Below are 20,872 nucleotides of genomic sequence, written 5' to 3'. Positions count from 1 at the left end.
AAAAAAAATAGCAAGCTAATTTATTTAGCATTAGCTTGTCAGGTTAACTGTTTTTGCTTTTGTTACAAACGTTAAAATATAGTAAGTAAATATAGTAATGTAACAAGTAAAATTAGTATAAATTGTCATATTGTTTGCTGGATAAATACAGTGATTGTGGATTAATGTTACATGTGCTAACTGGTGCAGTGTTTTCAGTTAAGCTAGCAGCTAGCCACATGTGATGTCATGCGATTAGAATGCAACATTTAAATGTAGCCTACATTTGAAATTAAACATCGAACAGTAACAGACATTTTAAAGCCTGCTGCTTTTAACTGGGACTTCTAACTGCTCTGTTTCCTGTTGTTGAACCAGGTAAGTTGAAGAACAGATGAAAAGTCATCAGCCTCATAGTTAGCCTAGAAATACTGTACAATATATAACTCAACTCAAATCAATCAAATCAAATCAAAGTTACTTTATTTACCCCGAGGGGGAAATTCAGTTAGTCTGCTAGCTCTTCTGTAAATTATTGAAGAATGAGACAGCCTCATGGCTGTAGTGAAGGATCTTTTAAATCTCTCCGTCCTGCAACGGAGAGAGAGGAGCCGTCCACTTTTTGAGGTTAAATTTAATTTATATGTGCAATATTCTCTTGCATATTCAAATGTTGAGTCTGTCTACATTTTATATGATGGTCCTACATGTTTATTTTACTTTTGTTGAAATGTATAATATTTTTTATATTTCTACATGTCTAAATTGTTAATACTTTTTACATGTCTACTTGTTAAATACTTTTTAAATTTTGTTCCTTTTGCTCCTCTCTATCTTGCTATCCACTTTGCTGCTGTAATACTGGAAATTCTCCCATTGTGGAACTTTTAAAGCAAATCTAATCTAATCTAAAATCTAAATGCTACAACCCCGAAAATATTCCTACTTTTAACCCCTTTAAAATTTGACTTTCCAAATCATCTTGGATCAAGACAAACATGCTACTAGCTCTGTGGGGCTGTGCAAGATATTAATGTCAGCATGCAAACACAATGACAAAGCTAACATGTTTTTGCAGATCTAATGTTCATCTTAGTTTAGTGAGTTAGCATGCTAACATTAGCTCTAAAAACAAAGTGCAGCTGAGGCTAAACATGTTAATTTTGCAGGTATTTGGTCATTAAATACATTTTTGGCCATTACATTAGATTTAAACATGAGAAATTAGTATTGTAGCACCTTATGTCGACTTAAGAGGACAAGGTAGCTGTTATCAAGCTAATCCTAGCTATGTTTTCGCAAACTAGAGCACTTGGAAACATAATACTGCATAGCAAAACTAGATTGTTTAAAAGCTGCAGGAACTTATTATTCTGACTTGTGTTTCTGTTTCTTTCCCTCACAGGCCACATAACTGTTTCAAAATGAATCAAGTCAAACTTCTTGCTCATAAACAATTCTCCTCCGTGTTAATCCCCTTGTTGGCCCTGCTTGGCTCCAGCCGAGCGTTACCCAGGACGGACCCTCCGATCCGCCCCGGCCAACCCTTCCTGTTCATGTGGAACGCCCCAACCGAGCTCTGTGACATTCGATTCGGCATACCACTCGACCTCTCCTACTTCCACTTTGTCAGCAGCACGCTAAGAACGGCGACGAACCAGAGCATTTCTATATTCTACACAGACCGCTTCGGACTCTTCCCCTATGTGGATGAAGACACTGGCGAGATGTACGACGAGGGCCTGCCGCAGCTGATAGACCTGGAGGACCACAACAAGCAGGCCGAGGATGACATCGAGTACTACATCCCCTCCAACCAGCCGGGCCTCGCTGTGCTTGACTTTGAGGAGTGGAGGCCACAGTGGGTTAGAAACTGGGGCAGTAAAGACATCTACCGACAGATTTCCATCGAAACGGTCCAGAAGAAGAATGCGTCGTTGACTGAGAATGACGCGGAAGACCAGGCGAAGATCGTGTTTGAACGTGGAGCCAAAAAGTACTTTCTACGATCGATCCGCATCGGGAAGAGGATGAGGCCCAACAGGCTTTGGGGTTACTACCTGTACCCAGACTGCTACAACTACGATTACAACCAGGACATGGAAGGCTTCAATGGGGAGTGTCCCGACATCGAGAAGGACAGGAATGACAATCTGTTGTGGCTTTGGAAAGAGTCCACGGCGCTCTTTCCGTCCATTTACCTGGAGTTGGTGCTCAGGGACTCCCTGCAGGCCCGAATGTTTGTGCGGCACCGCATCCAGGAAGCCATGAGGGTGTCCACACTCCCAAACAGCTCCTACTCCATCCCCATCTACGCCTACATCCGCCCCGTCTACAAGGACAGCGTTGACGACTACATGTCAGAGGTCAGACACACCCTTTAGTCATATTTATAAACAATACATGTGTATTTTACCGCAGTGAGTGGTCTTAAAAGTGATTGGCTGGCTGTCTTTTTTTTCTGCAGTTTGATCTGGTGAACACCATCGGAGAAGCTGCTGCACTCGGCGCCGCCGGTGTTGTTTCCTGGGGCGACATGAACGTCACCGACACAGAGGTAGAAAGTTACATCACTGTGGGGGTTTTCTGGGAACTTTTTCTACTGTTTGCAGCTTTATTTAACACCCACTAACTCATTTAAGGCGAAAACCTAGTTAGTAAGTACGTTTTGAATTAGGGACTTTTACAGTCCGGTATTAGTACTTTTACTTAAGTAAGGGGTCTGAAAAAGGATTCAAATCAAAGTCATTTTGATTTTTCCACCACATGGTCCCATTTAACATCAGACTCTATGGGACAGTTGGATGGAGTTGCTGTCGCATTCAGGCCTATTGAGCCAAATCTGTAAGTCTGACAGATTCCAGAGTAGAATATCTGCGAAGAGCACAAATTTTCTCTACAAACTGTCTTAGAAATTATTTATAAAGAGTGAAAGTTGTGGGAAGGAGGACAGGTTGAAGAAAATTCAGATAATTTCCAAGCCTCTCTCCACTCTGTGTGATGCCATCCACTCTAACTCTGCACATTCCATCCAATACACACCCATTATAAACTCTGAAATGCTCTGAAGAAAAATCACAAAACTTAAACATTAATTTCATGACAATTGTGTGACTGATCAAAATGCCCATTTGGCCAAATATATGGCCAAGGCTTGTGACCAATTTAAACTTTAGTTCTTTTTTCTACGTTACGTAATTGCGATTTGTGAGTTTTTCTCAAAGTGAGGTGTTTCTGAACTCTTTTCACTTTTGAGGCAAAACGTCATGATAAATACATGGCACAATATTCCAGATGATTCTGCACGTTCTGTTCCCTTTGCCTTTGAAACTAGTAACGACAACATCTTTTCCATAAATTCTGGATCTTGTCCAGATGGATTATAAATGTTCAGAAGTATCACTGCTCTATTAGCACTGTGTTGTGTGTTGTCTCTCTCCTGTTGTAGGACCGAGAGATTCAAAAGATCCTTCCCTCCTCCAGCCATCTGGCTGTCTCATTTTTCAAGAGCTAACAGTCTAACTGAATTTCCCCTCGGGGATAGATAAAGTAATTTTGATTTTGGTTTGATTATTGAACCTCCTGAGATAGAGTTTATTTGTGGGGCTCTAATTTTTTGGAAAACAGCCTTGTTGCCGAAATAACGCTGCAAAGTTGGGCTATTTTTCCCTTTGGCATGGTGATATTCAAAGCGGTCAAGTGATCCCTGATATCATGCCATCTGCATGAAAATGGGCTCTCTGGGTTCCCACAAGTCTTTACATACATGTCTATTTCATGCTGATAACAGTTTAAGGCAGAAACCACAAAGATTTTCTCATGCATTAAAACTTGCTATTTCTGCCTCCTGTATTTAAAAATTTCTGCATACTGTGGTCACTAAACAGGCTTTGAATTACATAAACTGGGTATCAGTGGAAAGCTGAGACTCTTGTTGATTCAATGAGTACAGTTTTCTTCATATGGGATGATGTTAATCATCAGCAGTAGCCAGTTCATTGCAATGAGGGCATTTCTTGAGTCTCAAGCTCACTGTATACAATGAGCTGCTGTGACTTCTAGATTTATCACAGCCTTATGAAACTACAACCACAAACTACCATTCAGAGGATGTGCAGCTTTCCTATGTATATTGACAATAAGGGGGCTTCTCAACAGTTTAGAGAACAGAATTGCTCGTCTTCCAAATAGAGGAAAATACAGAAATCTCCAAATATTTTGAAGCTATATCACAGCATGGATTTTTCTAGGTTGTTCCAAAGGTCTTGGCATATTGATGTAATATCCTGGAGGGTTTTATGACCATTTTTATCCATTCTCAATATGAATAAAATTGCATTTGCAAAATTGCAAATTGCAATAACATTTTGTTTCTACAAACATGATGAATTTTTTATTTTTTTTTAATGGCTTTTGACAGTATTTTCTGATTTATGAAATGATAAAAGGAGATATCCCAATTTCCTTCTGTAAAAAAACTCAAAATCTAATATAGCAACAGCATAAAATAACCTTTGAAATTTGCTTTGTTCAGATTTATGTGCTGGAAATATATGCAAATTAGTGCATATTTAATTAGTTCACACTTCATTTGCATTTCTAAACATAAAAATATTGTCTAAGTGTAAAAAACAAACTGGAAGTTTCATAGTGATATCTATAAGTAAAAAATGACCCTATTCACCTGTAGTGTCTCCCTTTTACGTCCTGTAGGACTCGTGCTTTGACGCTTGGCGCCACCTGAATCGAGTCATGAACCCGTACGTCCTGAATGTCTCCACAGCAGCACGACTCTGCAGCGTTGCGCTCTGCCAGGGCAGAGGTCGCTGTGTGAGGAAGCGCTGGGATGAAGACGTCTTTCTTCACCTTGATCCACGCCGTTACCAGATTGAGCGGCGAGGCCGTGACGGCCCGCTGACCGTGAGGGGCGGCCTCTCGCAGGACGACATCAACTTCTTTGACGACAGCTTCGACTGCATGTGCTACAGCGAGACGCCGTGTCGATCGGTCTTGACCCTCAACATTATCCAGGAGTTTGTTATAACCACGAGGAATCAAGGTGCTAACAGGCCCCGCCCCTTCCTGCTGGTGATGACGCTGCTCTGTCTGAAATGTTTCGTGATGTGGATATGAATTTATAATTGGCGTGATTTGGAAATTAATTTAATGTGGATAATGCAAAGCTGATATATGTGATAAATTGCAGGTTTTTAAGGACAATTCCACTGTGATTTTAGACTGTTTGTTTGTTGTTTCTGACTGTTTTTACAGTTTACAATAAATATATTTTGAATTCAGTCGCATTCACACGGCTTTCTTTTGGGTAATATGCATGTGAGCATGATTCAAAATAAAGGAATATTTGAACAATTATATTTTGATTGTATCATTATGAATATGGTTATAACCAAGGTCTTAGGACACTTCAGTGATTCCCACTATTAAAATGCAGCAGGTCAGTAAAGTTCATGGGGTGAAAAAAAACAAAGGCTCCAAAACTAAGTTGACTTTTAACTTGAAAAGCTAAAACTTTAACCATTTCTTTGTTGGCTTTGAAAGAAGGTGGATTTGATCTTCAGCTGAAATGATTTTCCAATATTGACCCATGTTTTATTCTTTTCATGGTGAGACTCTCTGTAATAGTAATTTCGATCTCAGCCACTTGAGATGGCGCCAATGCTTCCAGTAGACAAGGGGATATGAACCACACCCTAGGGGCGTTCCTCTAGTATAAAATGTCTAGGTTTCCCCATCTCTGGGGTCTTTTTTCATCTGTGACCGCTTGCTGATTGATCGTCGATTGACCTTTTCTTTGCAAAGAAACCTTCGGCCGGCAGAAGTTTCCATTTCATTCTTCACCAGCAGCAGAGACATTTCTACAACACTCTCTTTTATTAACTTCTGATACTCTGACTTCCTTTTTTTTATTGCTGTGCAGTGTTGGCAGATGCTGCAATGCTCTAATAGGAGCTTTTTCTGCAGGATTTTTTCAGAATTGAACCAGGCTTTCACCATCTGAAGGGACGTACACCCACATCTGTATCTGTAACACAGCTAATAGGAACGCACTCTTTCTGACCTGTGATTGGGCAAAATCTCCCATCACAGGCTGTTTTTTCTAAAGGCTAAAAACAGAGCCAAGAGGAGGTGCCAAAGTCTCTCACATCACTTCAGTTATAATAAGCTGAATGTGAAATGTCTGACCAATGACTCAAAAAAAAAAGCAAACACAAGCTTAAATATGTCCAAATTACACCAGTGTGTTTGTGGTTCTAACTGTCATCCTGCTGCAGTAGATGGACAGTAGAACTGCAGTAAGGGTAGATGACCACAAGATGGTAGAGCAGCACAGACAAAGGAGGAGAAGGATATGGAGAAGAAATCAGCAGCCTTTACAGAAGGCCAGTGTTTTTTAGAATGAAATTCCCTCTTTGTGTTACTATCCATGCACTACATCTGAGCAAACAACACAAAGAGAGAACTTTGTGATAAAAAGACTGTAACTTTGGGAGACACCCACTCAGTTGAGCTCTGTACTGCCCTACAAAGTCTAACAGTAACTATGCAAAGTGTAAAACTGAGAAAAACTGAATTAATGTTTTTTTTTAACATTATTTAACTGGCCCACCACATTAGTTATAGGTAGGTAAATGATATGACACTTATTTCTACATGTATTGATGTCATTTTTATGCTAAAAAATCATGACGATTTATTTGACCTTTGACCCCAAAAATGTAGTTAAAGCACTCTGGTTTTGCTGTAAAAGGTTCTAATAGTAATGTTGTTGTCTTCTTTCAGCTTTTATATTTAGTTTTCAGTGAATAAACATTTTCAAATTGATATTGTAGGAAGTGTATTTAAAAGTTTTTAAAAAATTCAAAGATTTGTGTATTTTAGACTTAATATTATGAAGTGATGCTATATTTTAGTCTTAATATAATTTGATCTCACTTTTTTTCTTGATCACTATCTAGATAATAATTTCCCTTTCAAATAAACTTATAATTTATATTATTTCTTCACTCTTCAACACAATAAAGAAATACAAGGCTACACTGTATCACAGTCAAGGTGAAGTTACTGCAGTCTGCTTTGGTTTTATGTTTAAATTTGTTTTGAGTTGGATTTTTTTTAGTTACTGCAATTTTTATATCATTATTTCTCTTAAATAAAGCAACATTTAAATCTAAAAATTTGTCACAAGATAAAACAGACATCAAGGAGTTCATTTTTAATTATAACTCAATTCCGCCCATGAATGTAGTTTCTACAGTTAGGCTTGGTAGGACAGGTATGCCCAACTGGTATATACATTTTTGCACAAAACAAGAACTATGAATTTTATTCCTTATCACAAATATTAATTTCTTAATTTCCCTTGTTTAAAAAACATTATTCAGCACATTCAGTTAAAAGACAATGAGTAGAGTATTGCATTAATTAAACTGAGCATTCATCTAAATTATGTAGTTATGCTTTTACAACAAGAAAAATGTCAGTAAAACTATTTTCAACTATATTTCAATTGTGGCTGTGAGTTTCCATCGGATGCTGAAACTGCAGTAAAGTCGGATCCAGGAAATACATTTGGCTAAGTTTAGTGCCAAGATTTAATCACAACTTAATATAAGAAATCATACTATGAACAGAAAGTCAATGTTAGTATCCTGACCTCTGACACTCAGCCAACTGTTTGGTAAGCTCTGTGAGTCCAAATTCAGTGAAGCTCCTTTCCTGATGAAAAATGCTGTTTGTGGTTTGTGCTTTGGTTTGACAGTAGAGTGACATCACTTCCTGCAATCACAGAATCACCTGGAAGAGAAAACACAGTCCAGAGCCACCAGACTCCATTCACAAAAAACGTAATTTTAGCAGAACACAACACTACCGCTGCTTTGATTGTTTGGTATATTTGTGTTATTGTATGACTTCAGTGAATGGGAGGACTGAGGTCAGCAGGGTTACAGCAGGTGAAACAGCATTGTTGAGGAGAAACTATCCAACACCAGTCTCAAGTTTAAAAAGTATTCTTAACTACAGCAAGAGAGTAAATTTCATTAGTTAAATTCCACCACGTGGTATCATAGTCGTCAGTTCAGCTGCAGCAGAATGAGTTCGGAGCTACACTGCAGGTTGTTGTCCTGCAGGGGAAGTCAGAGCTCCACACTGCAACACAGGCTTCAAGAGGTGTTGACTGAAACACACAAAAACAGGAAGACATTAAAAGTCATACTAATACTGATGCATGCACTGGACAGAATTTCAACACATGCAACAAGTCTCTACACTGTCAATCAATATGTGCTGTGTGTGAGTCTGAGTGTGTGTTTGTGTGCGTACATGACTACAGATGTGTATGTGGGGGAGGGAGGGGTGGGTTTGTCATTTTTATTGTTTGTTTTTCTTCTTCTTTTTTTTTGTAAAGCACTTTGTGTTGCATTTTTCATGTATAAAAAGCGCTATATAAATAAAGTTTGATTTGAAGAAAAAATATGCAAAAGTCGGGAGGAGGAGTCCTCCTTCTGTGCAGACTGGCCCTCTCCTCTGTCTCTTTAAAAAAATCAAGAAGAAAACCTGATTCTTTCTTTATCAAGATGCATTGACACTTTTAAAGACCCTTTTAAAGAGGCCAGAACATTACTATCAAAGTGGCTCCAAACAGCAGATATTGATGCTTTTTTATGTTTCTACATTTCTAGTCTTTTGGGATAAAATAAGATGCTTAAATCAGGCCCAAATGCAAGAAAAACACTGCCAGCAACTTATGCAACACTGAAAAGGCTCCGGATTACATCATGAGCTTAAATACCATAAAATGTAAATATGAGTCTACACAGTGCATTAATTCATTGCAGGATGTGATGCTCTGTTTGTGTAGGCTGCTGTGTAATCCTCAGCGTGTCACTGATAGCTGTTTGTGCTGTCTGTCCTCGAGGCAGAGGGATTTCTTGTTTTCAGTTCTGGTGTCAGAAACATTTTCCTCCTGCAGCAGCCGGCTGCCATCGCTGCGTCTCTACTGTTGTTCCGATTTCACAAATAACAAAAGATCTGAGAGACCCACAACTCCTCCACACTACAGCAGATTATTCTCATTTCATTACAGCCCACTTCCAAAATGCTGCCAAATATATTGTCTCCTGGAACAGGGACTAAAAAAATATGGTAAAAGCTAAAAGGTTTTCTGGATAGAATGATGTCATTTGGCATTTATTGAAGAAAAAACCCTTTTTGAGACCATTTTGGGTTAAGTAATCTCTGTTGTTTATGAGTTGTTTATTTAAGAAGCATAATATGAAAAAAAAAAAACCTGTGAAATCCTAAAGAAATACTGTAACACTGAAAAAAGTCTCATTTTGTAGGGTATATTAATCTACAGCCGGCAGCTGGTCAGCAACAGCTAGCCTGGAGCTACCCGGAGGTAAAAATCTGCCTCTCAGCACTAAGTAACATTTTTATTCGACTAAATACAGTGCTCATTGTAAAATAAAACACATTCTGCAGTGTGTGGAATGTGCACAGCTCAGTACTGAAACCAACTCATTGTGTAGTTGTATGAATGACTGAATTCCTGAGCACAGTAAGATTTTATGCCACAACACATGTTTGGCTTCATTTCAGGACCTCTCATCCATATTCAGGACTCGTCAGCATCAGCTGGTCTTTCAGAAGAATCCAGTATCTGAGTGACGGAGCTGCTAAACAGCCGGTCTGTTGTGTGTTGTATGAATATTTCATGTCTTGACTTGTTTCCTGGTGTTTGCTGCAGGTTTGACGGAGTGTTATGTGGCTGAGAACAGCTAAACATTAGCTGGTGTGTTCAGAATATAATGCTCCAAAGTCATCCATTAAAATGGCAAATAAATGTAGCCTAGTCAAGTTTCAATCATAATGCTTTATTGTTACTTTAATGATGCAGCAGGTAAAGGTGGGAATCATTTTAATGGCTTTATATACTTTTGGGTAGTTTAACCTAAATGTACTCAGCAGTGGTGGAATGTAACTAAATACATTTAAGTACAATTTTGAGGCACTTGTACTTTACTTGAAAATTTCCATTTTATGTAACTTTATACTTCTACTAAACTACATTGCGAGGCGAATATTGTACTTTTTACTCCACAACATTTAGCTGACAGCTTTAGTTACTATTCAGGTCAAGATTTAACATGAAAAACTTGATAAAAATCAAAGTTAGACAAAAATTTGACCTCATAACAGTATATGAAGTAATTCAAATGAGCCCTACCTTGAGAAAATAAAAACATTGCTGACATAAATGCATTAATAATAATAATCCAAGAATTATATTTTTAGAAAACAATCTGAGACCTTTCTGCATAACGAGCACTTTTACTTTAAAACTTTAAGTACATTTTGATGCTGATACTTTTGTACTTTTACTTCAGTAAGTTTTGAATGCAGGACTTTTACTTGTAGTGGAGTAATTTCACAAAGTAGAATGAGTACTTTTACTTTAGTAAGGGATCTGAATACTTTTTTCCACCACTGGTACTGGTACACCACTGGACCAGTTTACACCTGGCATTAAATTTGCAAACTGCAATCGGATTGTATTTGACAGATATTTGAAATGTGTGACCATTGCCATGTGTCTACACCGTGGACATTCTGTGGCGGTGCAGCTCCTCTGAAACGGCCGACATCTGCAGCAGAAGAAGATGGTAAAGAGGAGAGCCACGTTTGGTTGTTTAGGCTGGACAGAGCGATCAGATCTCAGTGGTGTCAGGGGAGGCACATATCTGCATTTAGTGACAGGTGTAAGGAGGGTCACTGTCTTTCTGTAATCTGCATGATAACAGCACACAGGGCTGAAAAAGTCCAAAAACTGAGGAATGAAGGAGGAATAAGGGTGCAAAACAATTTAGGATGGATGGATGGATGGATGGATGGAGCTGGTGTAACCCAAGGGTTCACAGCAAGAAGGTTCTGAGTGGTTTGTTTGCAGGCTTCTATCAGAAGTCTGATTTGGTCGAATAGTCTTTTTTTTGCTTAGAAGGGCTCCTAACTGAGCAAAATGATACGTGTCTAAGTGGAAGCCATGATAAGAGCTAGTCAGATTCTCCAAATGCTAAAGAAAGATGCTTCAACGCTTCCTTTCTGATCTCCTTGAGCAGTAAGGAGAAGCAAAGAAGATAAAGCCAACATGGCGCTTGGAGGTGTGTCTGTAACTGATGTGCATGTCTTGATTTGATGACATTTAAAACAGCATCCTGTTTCAGCATTGAATCATAGTTAAGTCCATCTGACACCTGCAAACCGCTTGGCTGCACTTTGACTCTTCCAACTCTGGAAACAGTTCATCTCAGGTGCAACTAAAACTGGTAATCGAAATGCAAATCAACACAGCACGATTTGACTTGGAAAGGCTGAAAATAAGAGGTTTTAGAGGATGGGGTGAACCAATCAAGGAAAGCATGAAGGTAAGTTTTGGCATGAGACGATGGTTAGATAGAAATCCAGCCATTAGTCTTCCAGATACCCTATTGAAGACAACATGTTGTTTATGGGCTGATGGTGGCCCAACACTAGAGGTCAGGGGGGTCATAATATCCTCTCAAAGGGACTGAGCAGCATCACCATCCTGAGGCCTCTCACTGAACCACAGCCTTGTCCTGGTGGAGCCATCGCCATCCGTGCTCCTGCAGCCCGGCCCGGCCCAGCCTGGCTCAGCCGGGCTCTGCGGCCTCCCTGGCTGTATAATCTGCTCAGTCAGATGGAAGCCTTGGTCCAGGGGAGGTGGGGGGACGAATAAGAGCTTTATTGTCCCAATTCTTCTCCTTTGTTGGGGATTGCAGCAACATTTCTAGGTCACCGGCTGTGAGTGAACGCCCTGCTGCCCAAACTGCTTCATCACCCCCCTCCCTCCACTGCCCCCCTCCCCATATTTTGCCCAGTACTGTCAGGAGAAACACAATTAGAAATTTGCTCCCAGCAACAACAGCCGAGCTGCGATCTGCCAAACGGCTGAAGCTTCTGTTTTCTGTCAAAACAGATACATTATCGATGCTGACTCAAACTGTTTGATAAAGAGGCTCTTTCATGGCGATAATTGGGCGGACGGGCTCTCAGATCCTTTCTCCATTCACATATCTGCTCATTATTCTCTTTAACCTTTCACCCTGATCTCTCTCAGAGGGGTTAAGCACACATTAATGTTCTCGCCTGATGCAGCCATCAGGGCTGTACTTAACGCTGATGATGGTGTTTGTTTCAGAAAAGAAGATTTAGGCAGCAATTGTATAAGAATCTCACTTTTTACTAACATTTTTCTTAATGTTTGAGCCACATTTAAGCTGAAGTTACGTACGAACACCACAAACAGCTCATTCATTTGCATGTTATATCTTGTTTCTTCAATTTGTACAATTTAATTTTACTGTTGTCATTTACTATTAGGGGAATTGTCATTCAAGTAAATCCAATTCATAAAATTGTTATGCTTCATAATTTAACAGATTAAACAATGAATTACTAAGAATTAGAGGCAGATACCTGCTTAAATGCTCTTTCGACAGCTTATAGAAAAATACCCTGTTTCATAACAAAGACCCCCTCACCGGAAATGGTATAATTGTATTTTTTGCAGATGGCAGGCGATGTGACCTAACTTACTAATCTTTAGTAACTATAACCTATTGAGAGGATTCATTTGTATTTATCTATCTCTAAAAGCAAGAAGCGCCTGTGTGTGTGTGTGTGTCTAGTTCATTTCTCTGACCGTTAGTCAGACTGACCTCAGTATGTGGTATACATCCTCGATTTTTAAGGTTTTTGAATTAATTTTTCAAAATATCATTATTTACGTAGGACGTGTTGCAGCATTGCACTGTTTCTGATCAGACACCTTTTAGGGGAGCTCCGCCCCATTGTGTGATAGGCCTACACCTGGTCAGTAACACAATTCACTCTGGATTTACACCCTGACTCATCTCATCTGGAAGTCTATTTAGCCTACCTATCTTTAGGAGTTTTAAAGTGCGCTACAAGGTTCGATTTTCCAATCATATTCAAATAGTTTCCAGTGAATATCAATGTTCAATGTGTATTTGCTGGATGGTGTGGTTCCTTATGAAAAGTAAGTGTTTTATGGAGTTGCAGATGTTGTAGTGGTCTGCATGTAATGTGCAAATTCTGTTTTTCGCAATTAGCATGCTCTTATGTTGCATTACTATGTAATTTAGGGGTGACATTCATGTTGCTTAGCGTAATGCCCATAATCATTTGATATGAGTTACTTACATGCAATATTGTATATCAGCTAATAGGGTTCATGTTAATGTACTTTTAGTACACCGTACTGCATAATGTGCTATCTCATTATCAGCATGCTAACAAATACATACTTCCTACGGGCACTGCACTAGTAAAAGTAAAGCAAGGGAAGGTCTCGTTCACTGGACCTTTATACGTGACCAGCCTTCTGTGTGCAGAAAGGGTTCTGGAGTTCAACTTTATTCAGATATCTCAGGTTTTAGACTCCTCTGGTTGCTCTGATATCTTCTTGTTATCAGATAGTGTTGTTGCCGCCAAGTAACAAAAATGAAAGTGGGTTATGTTGGGTTTAATGCCACTCAGCGGTATGTAAATATGCTCCCTGCAGTGTTCTGCCAGGTACTGCATGCCCAGGCACTGATTTAAAACGCCCGTCCTGACAGGCCCCTAAGTTTGGTTTTCTGATTGTGCTTTTCATGATTTCAGCTGGCAAGTTAATATTCCTGCAGCTTTGTAACCAGTGAAGACAAACACAACATCTCTGTTTGAACAGAAGTTGAAAGCAACATGTCTTGTGTCAAAAACTGAAACCAGATTGAAGTTTCTCTTCTTTTTCTTTTCTGTATGTGAAACTCAGCAGTAGACTCTGTGAAGGGGGGGGGGGGGGCGGCACTTCAAAGTTTCTGTTTGTTATGGAGAAACAGACAGGATGTGAGTGTTTTGTTGGAGGGAGCTGCAGCAGATGTCTGCAGGGAATCTTTAGAGTGAATAAGATCTGGAGCTCTCTGACAGCAGCCACAGTCGGCCTCCATTAAGACTCTTCATCCTGGGGGCATGAAGTACTGCTGCAGAGTCAGAGCCGGTTAGCAGCAGAAACACCGTAACACTGCAGAAAGAGAACAAGAATGTGGGTCTGCAGTCAAGAGTTTCCATCTTTAAGTCTGAAGCAGTTGGAAATAGGGATGATGGTGCATCATTGCAACACTTTAGTGAAAGAAATCTTCTGGTCAGACTTCCATAAAAAGTCCTTAAAATGCTTTAAAACATGCAAATCCATTAATGCCTTTTATCTGCTGCAGTGTTTTTGCAGTCTGTGTTTATTTGCAGGTGAACTGATTGTACAGACGTACATCCACTGTGACGGCTGAAAAAAGGTTTCAGGGTGGATTTGTCCTGTCCTGGTTAGATTTAGGCAACAGAAGCACTTTTAGTAAGGTTAGAGGGGTTTCAGTTGATAATCACATTTTTCTATTCAGAACACGATATTTCCCTAACCTAAGCCTAAACATGCACTTGAATTCATAGGTATCCCATTAAAAGTTTGTTTTAAGACTGATCTTGCTCTTTTTTCCTAACCTGTTATCTAATTACTCCAATGTGAACCTATTAATGGCATTATGAGACCCTTAGAGTAACAGACATAGTAAAAAGAGTGCCACGTTGTGGAGGATCCAGGAGGGATCAACCAATCCCCAAACTTTTACCCAGGAGACTGTTCTTCATGTGTCTTATGAAACCAAGAGTCAATGCTGTTATTTGGAGTCAACCTGCATAAATGTGTCACATACTGTAGGTGCAGAGGTAGCTGTTAAGTAACATGTCCATTTATTTTGAAAATCCTCTAGCTCTAGCTAACACATCCAAAATTTACACAAAAGAATGATTCTGTATAAAATGTGGTTGGCCGTGACAAAGCGCAAGTATCTGACAAGGTGACATTAGAATGTATTCTGTATATATACAACCATTAAGACATGTACTGCAAAAAAAGGTGTCTAAAAACAAGATAAAAACACTAAATCTGAGGGAAATTATCTTGCTGCATGGACAGATGATTTCACTTAACAATATTTCTTAAATTAAGATTATTAAATTAGAAATAAGCATGTTGAACGCTTAAAATAAGAAATTAACTCTTAAAACAAGATCATTTATCCTGCTCGGGCCAGTTCATCGCTGCTTGCAGCTTTAATTTATCTTGTTTTAAGAGTTAATTTCTTATTTTAAGCGTACAACATGCTTATTTCTAGATTTAACAATCTTAATTTAAGAAATCTTGTCAAGTGAATTTATCTGTCCATGCAGCGAGATAATTTCCCTCAGATTTAGTGTTTTTATCTTGTTTTTAGACAACCCTTTTTTGCAGTGTGTCCTAATAGAGAGGAAATTAAATTGTGTATTTTTGGAGGAAGTTAGTGTCACTATGGGGTCTATAGAGAATTCACCAGATTTTTGCATTGGAACACACATTTCTGACGCTGACATGTTTGTTCAGCAGCATAATCTTCACCACGTTAATGATGTTTGAAGCGACAGAAGTAAAAAGCTAACGTTATGCTATAGTGAACTGTTCTATTATTCTGTAGCCTAATAAATTGTTTATTAACCTAATCTACATTCTACAAGAGTTTGCAAAACATGACTAGAGGCTGTGAGGCGGACGAGTGAGAAAGTTCCCGTCCTTATCCGGCATGATGACGTCTTATGTCCTCGACAACCACTGTAGTCTCATTTAGCCACTTATTAGCAACCGCCTTTTTAAGGACATGTAAAAACTTTTAAATTCACAAGTGGGCGAAGACATCCAGAGGGAGCTGCTCCACTGCTCCTTTGTGTCTAAAGGAGCCAGCTGAGGCGGTTTGAGCATCTGGTAAGGATCCTCCCGGGCGCCTCCCGTTAGAGGTGTTCCAGGCACGTCCAACTGGTAGGAGGCCCCGGGGAAGACCCAGAACACGGTGGAGGAATTATATCTCTCTCCTGGCCTGGGAACGCCTCGGGGTCCCCCAGGAGGAGCTGGACGTTGTGGCTGGGGAGAGGGACGTCTGGAATGCCCTGCTTAGCCTGCTGCCCCCGCGACCCGGCCCCGGATAAGCAGACAAGAACGGATGGATGGATGGACGAAGTGGGGGAATTTCCGAACATATACTACAACAAAATGCGAACATATCTTCAGCTTATGTTAACCACAGATTTTATGTCAGACATATAACCACCAACACATTCAAAATCCTCTTTGAGTTTAAGAGGAAAGACCCCAGGGCATTAACATGCTAACTTATTTAATGGTTTAAGAACTCATTCCCGTGGTACCCTATAGGCCCATCAGACAGCTGTTGCCAATCATCTGGTGTGCCTGTGTGTGTGATCAATAACTATTAACAGATCGTGACATGGCTGTTTGGCACCACACCTTTTGTTGTAATGAAATTTTTATTTTCTGACTGTTTTTATGTTCCGATGTTCAGACATCTCAGCAGAAAAAAAAGGTTATCTGAGTCCGCACCATCCAGGACAACTGCTTTGGTTGCAGTGGAGGCCTGGCTCCTGTCCACCAATCAGGGGGCAGCTCTCCCAGCCCGCCCAGGACGACCATCTCATCCCAGAAAACAGTCCTGGGAGCAGTTGTGAGAAGGTCAGTGAGCAGCCTGTTCAGCAGCAGAGCCTCAGTGTACCCGACGCCCCATTGTTTTCTGAATGAATGGGTCTGTCTAATTACTGGAGCAGCGACTGGGGCCGCCAGCCTCATTTACAAAAGACTGGAACACGCAACTTTGGTGCCAGAGAGCAAATCAAAGCCAAACGGGTGATTAGAGAAGAATGTGGTTTACATACAAAGAGTCCCCTTTGGATAATTTGCAGGCGAATACAATTAGATGAGAATGTTTTGTCATTATTCATGACTATAAATACAAAATACTTTTTACGGGGTTAAGTAAAGTCAGAGATTTTTAACAAGACTGTGCTGAGTGTGGTGCAAATCAAAGTCCAGTAGGAATTATTTGAAGTGTTTGATTTAACTATAATATTGGAGTTCATAAATATCCATCCTGACAACAAGGCATTCAAATGTTTGATTTTAATAAATGAGAGTTTGTCAGAAAACAGTGAGGGAGATAGAAGGGACCAGACAAGCAGAGAATTTTATTTTTTTTAAAGTGCCTTCTCAATAATAATTTGTTCAGATAATTAATCCTAACTTAACATTTTGGTGAACAGCATTAACACTATAACACTCCTCCCAAGAATCGCCACCTTAACGTGGTTGAGGAGTTTGTGTGCTCAAGTGATCCTGGGAGCTGTGTTGTCAGGAGCAAAAGCTCCTAGTAGGGTCTCCCAAGCCAAAGTGGTCCCAGGGCCCTAACCCTAACCCTAAGAGCGATTCAAAGACCCTTATGAAGTGGTGTACCTCGCATGGAACGGGTAAACCGGGGCACCCTCCAGGACCCGGGAGGGGAGCACGCAGGCCCGCCTTAAGACTCGGGATGAATCCATAGCACACTTTGGAATGCTCTGCCTGCACCCTTACAGTCTGCGGTATCTGTGGATTCTTTTAAATGTCAGATTAAGACATATCTGTTTAGACAGGCATTTAGTTGACTACATGTACCTGGTCAACTAGATGTCCAGGCTTTAATTATGTTTTCCTCTTGTATTGTGTTTTTTTTTTTTTCTGTGTTTGCCTGTAAGTTGTTTAATGCCCTTGGAGAGAGCAGCAGCACAGCAGCAGCACAGCAGCAGCAGTAGTCAATCCGTCAGAAATCCTTACAATCACGAGTATTTTCTCTTCATTGTTTTAATTATTTTGTTAATAAGTGTAATCTGCGTTAAACGAGAACTGAATTCTGGCTGAAAAGTGTAATTAGTGAATATAGCCCAAGATACAACAGAAATAGGCCTGCTACCACCTGGTAGCAGGCTCCAGCAGCAACCAGCTACCACCAGGCCAGGCTCCAGCAGCAGCCAGCTACCACCAGGCCAGGCTCCAGCAGCAGCCAGCTACCACCAGGCCAGGCTCCAGCAGTAGCCAGCTACCAACAGGCCAGGCTCCAGCAGCAGCCAGTTTCCACAGCCAGTTCCACCCGGCCAGGCTCCAGCAGCAGCCAGCTACCACCAGGCCAGGCTCCAGCAGCAGCCAGCTACCACCAGGCCAGGCTCCAGCAGCAGCCAGCTACCACCAGGCCGGGGCTCCAGCAGCAGCCAGTTTCCACAGCCAGTTACTACCAGGCCAGGCTCCAGCAACAGCCAGACCCCACCAGACAAGGGTTAGGCCAGGTTTCAACAGAAAATGGGACCAAAGCAGCAGAAAAACACTGAGGAGGAGTATGTATCGCTCACGCAGGTAAATGACCTACTGAATCAGCAGAAAGACATGTTCAATGCTCTATTACAACAACAACAAGATATATTCAAAAGCTTTGTCAAAGTCATTATGGACTCAACAAACTCCAGGGTGGATGCAATAACAAAAGAAGTGCAGGATCTGAAGTCAAGCATACAATACACACAGAAAGATGTTGATGAACTGAAAATCACTCAAGCTAAACAGTCTGATCACTGCAACATCACTTTGCAGGTCATCCTGGACAAGCATGAGTACCTCGAGGGTCAATCAAGGCGGAATAACATTGTGATTGATGGAATACCTGAAACTCCAGGTGAATCCTGGGCAGACTCAGAGGAAAAAGTGAAGGACATGCTGAAGCAGAAGTTGCAGCTACAGAGGGAGATTGAGGTGGAACGTGCACACCGCACAGGTAAACCTGAAGCTACCAGAGAAAGACCAAGACCTATAGTTGTTAAGTTCCTGCGTTTTAAGGACAAGGCTGCGGTCTTGCAAAGGGCCAAGAACCTCAAGGGCACTAAGATATTCATCAATGAGGACTACACGGACGCTGTAAGACATAAAAGGAAAGAACTGATGCCAAAGATGAAAGCAGCACGTGAAAGAGGAGATATCGCCTATCTTAGACATGACAGGCTAATCATCCATCCTCGCACCAGCACTCCATGCTAAGCTGGGTATGAAAGTATGCTTACATAAAATACTCTTTAAGAGATGAATGACTAACACAATCATGTCACAACACAAACAACCAAAGAGAGGCTTAGGTATTGCACATATTAACATAAACAGTCTTAGAAACAAAATAAATGAGGTCACTGAAATGTTATTTGAACACAAATTGCACTTTCTTGCTATCTCAGAAACTCACCTGGACTCTTCCATTGAAGATACTGAGCTAGAGATTAAAGGCTTCAACATTTACAGAAATGATAGAAATAAATATGGTGGGGGAGTAGCTTTTTATGTTCAGGATCATGTGCCTGTGAAAATTTGTACTGATATGATGAAATACAATATCGAAATACTATGGTTACAAGCATATCTACCTCATCGAAAGCCTATACTACTAGGATGCTGCTACAGACCACCTAGCGCCAAGAATGAATATCTTGATACAATATGTGATATGTTAGATAATAATGCTGTTGTGGGTCAGGATATTTACTTCATGGGAGATTTTAACATTGACTGGTTTGCTCATAACTGCCCTTTGAAAAACAAGATGCAAACTGCCACAAATACATGTGGACTTACTCAAGTTATAAATAAACCTACGAGAATATGTGTAAAGCAGGATGGCACTAAAACATCAACGTGCATAGACCATATTTATACAAATTGTCCAGATCTGTGTAATGAGATATTGTCTGTGCCCATCGGCAGCAGTGATCACAACCTGGTCATAGTTGTAAGAAACATCAAAGTAAGTAATCCTGGACCCAAAATAATTCTTAAAAGGTCATATAAACGGTTCAATCAAGATGTATTTGTTAGTGATGTGAAAAAAATCTGTTGGTCTGAAGTCTTAGCAGCCAATAATCCTGAAATTGCTCTACTGAAGTTTAACAATTTATTTTTGCCTCTAGTGGAGAAACATGCACCACTAAAAAAGTTTACTGTCAGGAATGCCAAAACACCCTGGTTAGATAAAGAAATTAAAGATGCTATGAGAATGAGAAATCAAATGAAAAAAACTGCAAGCATAACAGGAAATATATGTGACTGGGACCTCTATAAGAAAATGAGAAACTCTGTTACCAAACTTAACAGAAAAAAAAAGAAAATTTACTTTGAAAATCGAGTTAAGGGGGTAGGTAATGATAATAAAAAACTATGGAATGTTTTAAATGATCTGACAGGTAGAAAAAACAAAACAAATCCATCCTTTATGGAGGCAAATGGCACGTTCATCACCAAGCCCAATGAAATTGCAAACAATTTAAATGATTATTTTATTAGCAAACTAGAAAAATTGAGAGAAAACATGTCTAATCTAAGTAATGATATATCTCACCTATTAATAAGAAATAAAATCATGAATGGAAAAAACTCCAAGTTTAAACTGGAGAATATAAGCATTAACAAGGTAAAGGATTTCGTAAAAAACTGCAAAGACAAACCACCGGGTGTTGATGGCCTTGACAGCAGGTTTCTCAAAATAGCTGTTGATGAGATAGCTCCTGCATTAGCCCATATAATTAATTTAAGTTTTATGTGTGGTACATGTCCACAAGCATGGAAGCAGGCAAAAATAATCTCACTGCCAAAAAATAAGAAAATGCCCTTTTCCGGCTCAAATAGCCGTCCTATAAGTTTATTACCAGTATTAGGAAAAATAATGGAATCCATTGTATTTGAACAAATTAATAAATATTTATCTGCTTATGACATTATCTGTAACTCTCAACACGCTTACAGAAGGGCTCACTCCACGGCAACGGCGCTGACTAGCATGTCCGATGATTGGCTTAGAGCAATTGAAAACAAAAATATGGTTGGTATTGTATTTCTGGATTTCTCAGCTGCTTTTGA

General features: G+C 40.0%; 1 protein-coding gene across 1 annotated transcript; it reads left to right on the top strand.

The window, feature by feature from the left end:
- The first annotated feature begins 264 nt into the window (after positions 1-264).
- LOC131973523 (hyaluronidase-5-like) lies at positions 265-5,276 on the top strand. The gene is made up of 4 exons (XM_059335538.1): positions 265-357; positions 1,385-2,345; positions 2,447-2,536; positions 4,693-5,276. Exons 2-4 carry the CDS (start codon positions 1,404-1,406, stop codon positions 5,110-5,112), a joined length of 1,452 nt encoding a protein of 483 aa, XP_059191521.1. The 5' UTR covers positions 265-357; positions 1,385-1,403; the 3' UTR covers positions 5,113-5,276.
- The last annotated feature ends 15,596 nt before the right edge of the window (positions 5,277-20,872 follow it).

Source organism: Centropristis striata, chromosome 6, assembly GCF_030273125.1.
Source record: "Centropristis striata isolate RG_2023a ecotype Rhode Island chromosome 6, C.striata_1.0, whole genome shotgun sequence".
Classification (NCBI taxonomy): domain Eukaryota; kingdom Metazoa; phylum Chordata; class Actinopteri; order Perciformes; family Serranidae; genus Centropristis; species Centropristis striata.
The sequence above is the reverse complement of the archived record's forward strand: the minus strand, read 5'-3'. Positions and strand labels throughout refer to the sequence as shown.

Coding starts and splice junctions, on each gene's coding strand:
- LOC131973523 (XM_059335538.1), top strand. CDS start 1,404: ATGAATCAAGTCAAACTTCTTGCTCATAAACAATTCTCCTCCGTGTTA. Junction 2,346..2,446: donor TTGACGACTACATGTCAGAG/GTCAGACACACC, acceptor TTTTTTCTGCAG/TTTGATCTGGTGAACACCAT. Junction 2,537..4,692: donor TGAACGTCACCGACACAGAG/GTAGAAAGTTAC, acceptor TACGTCCTGTAG/GACTCGTGCTTTGACGCTTG.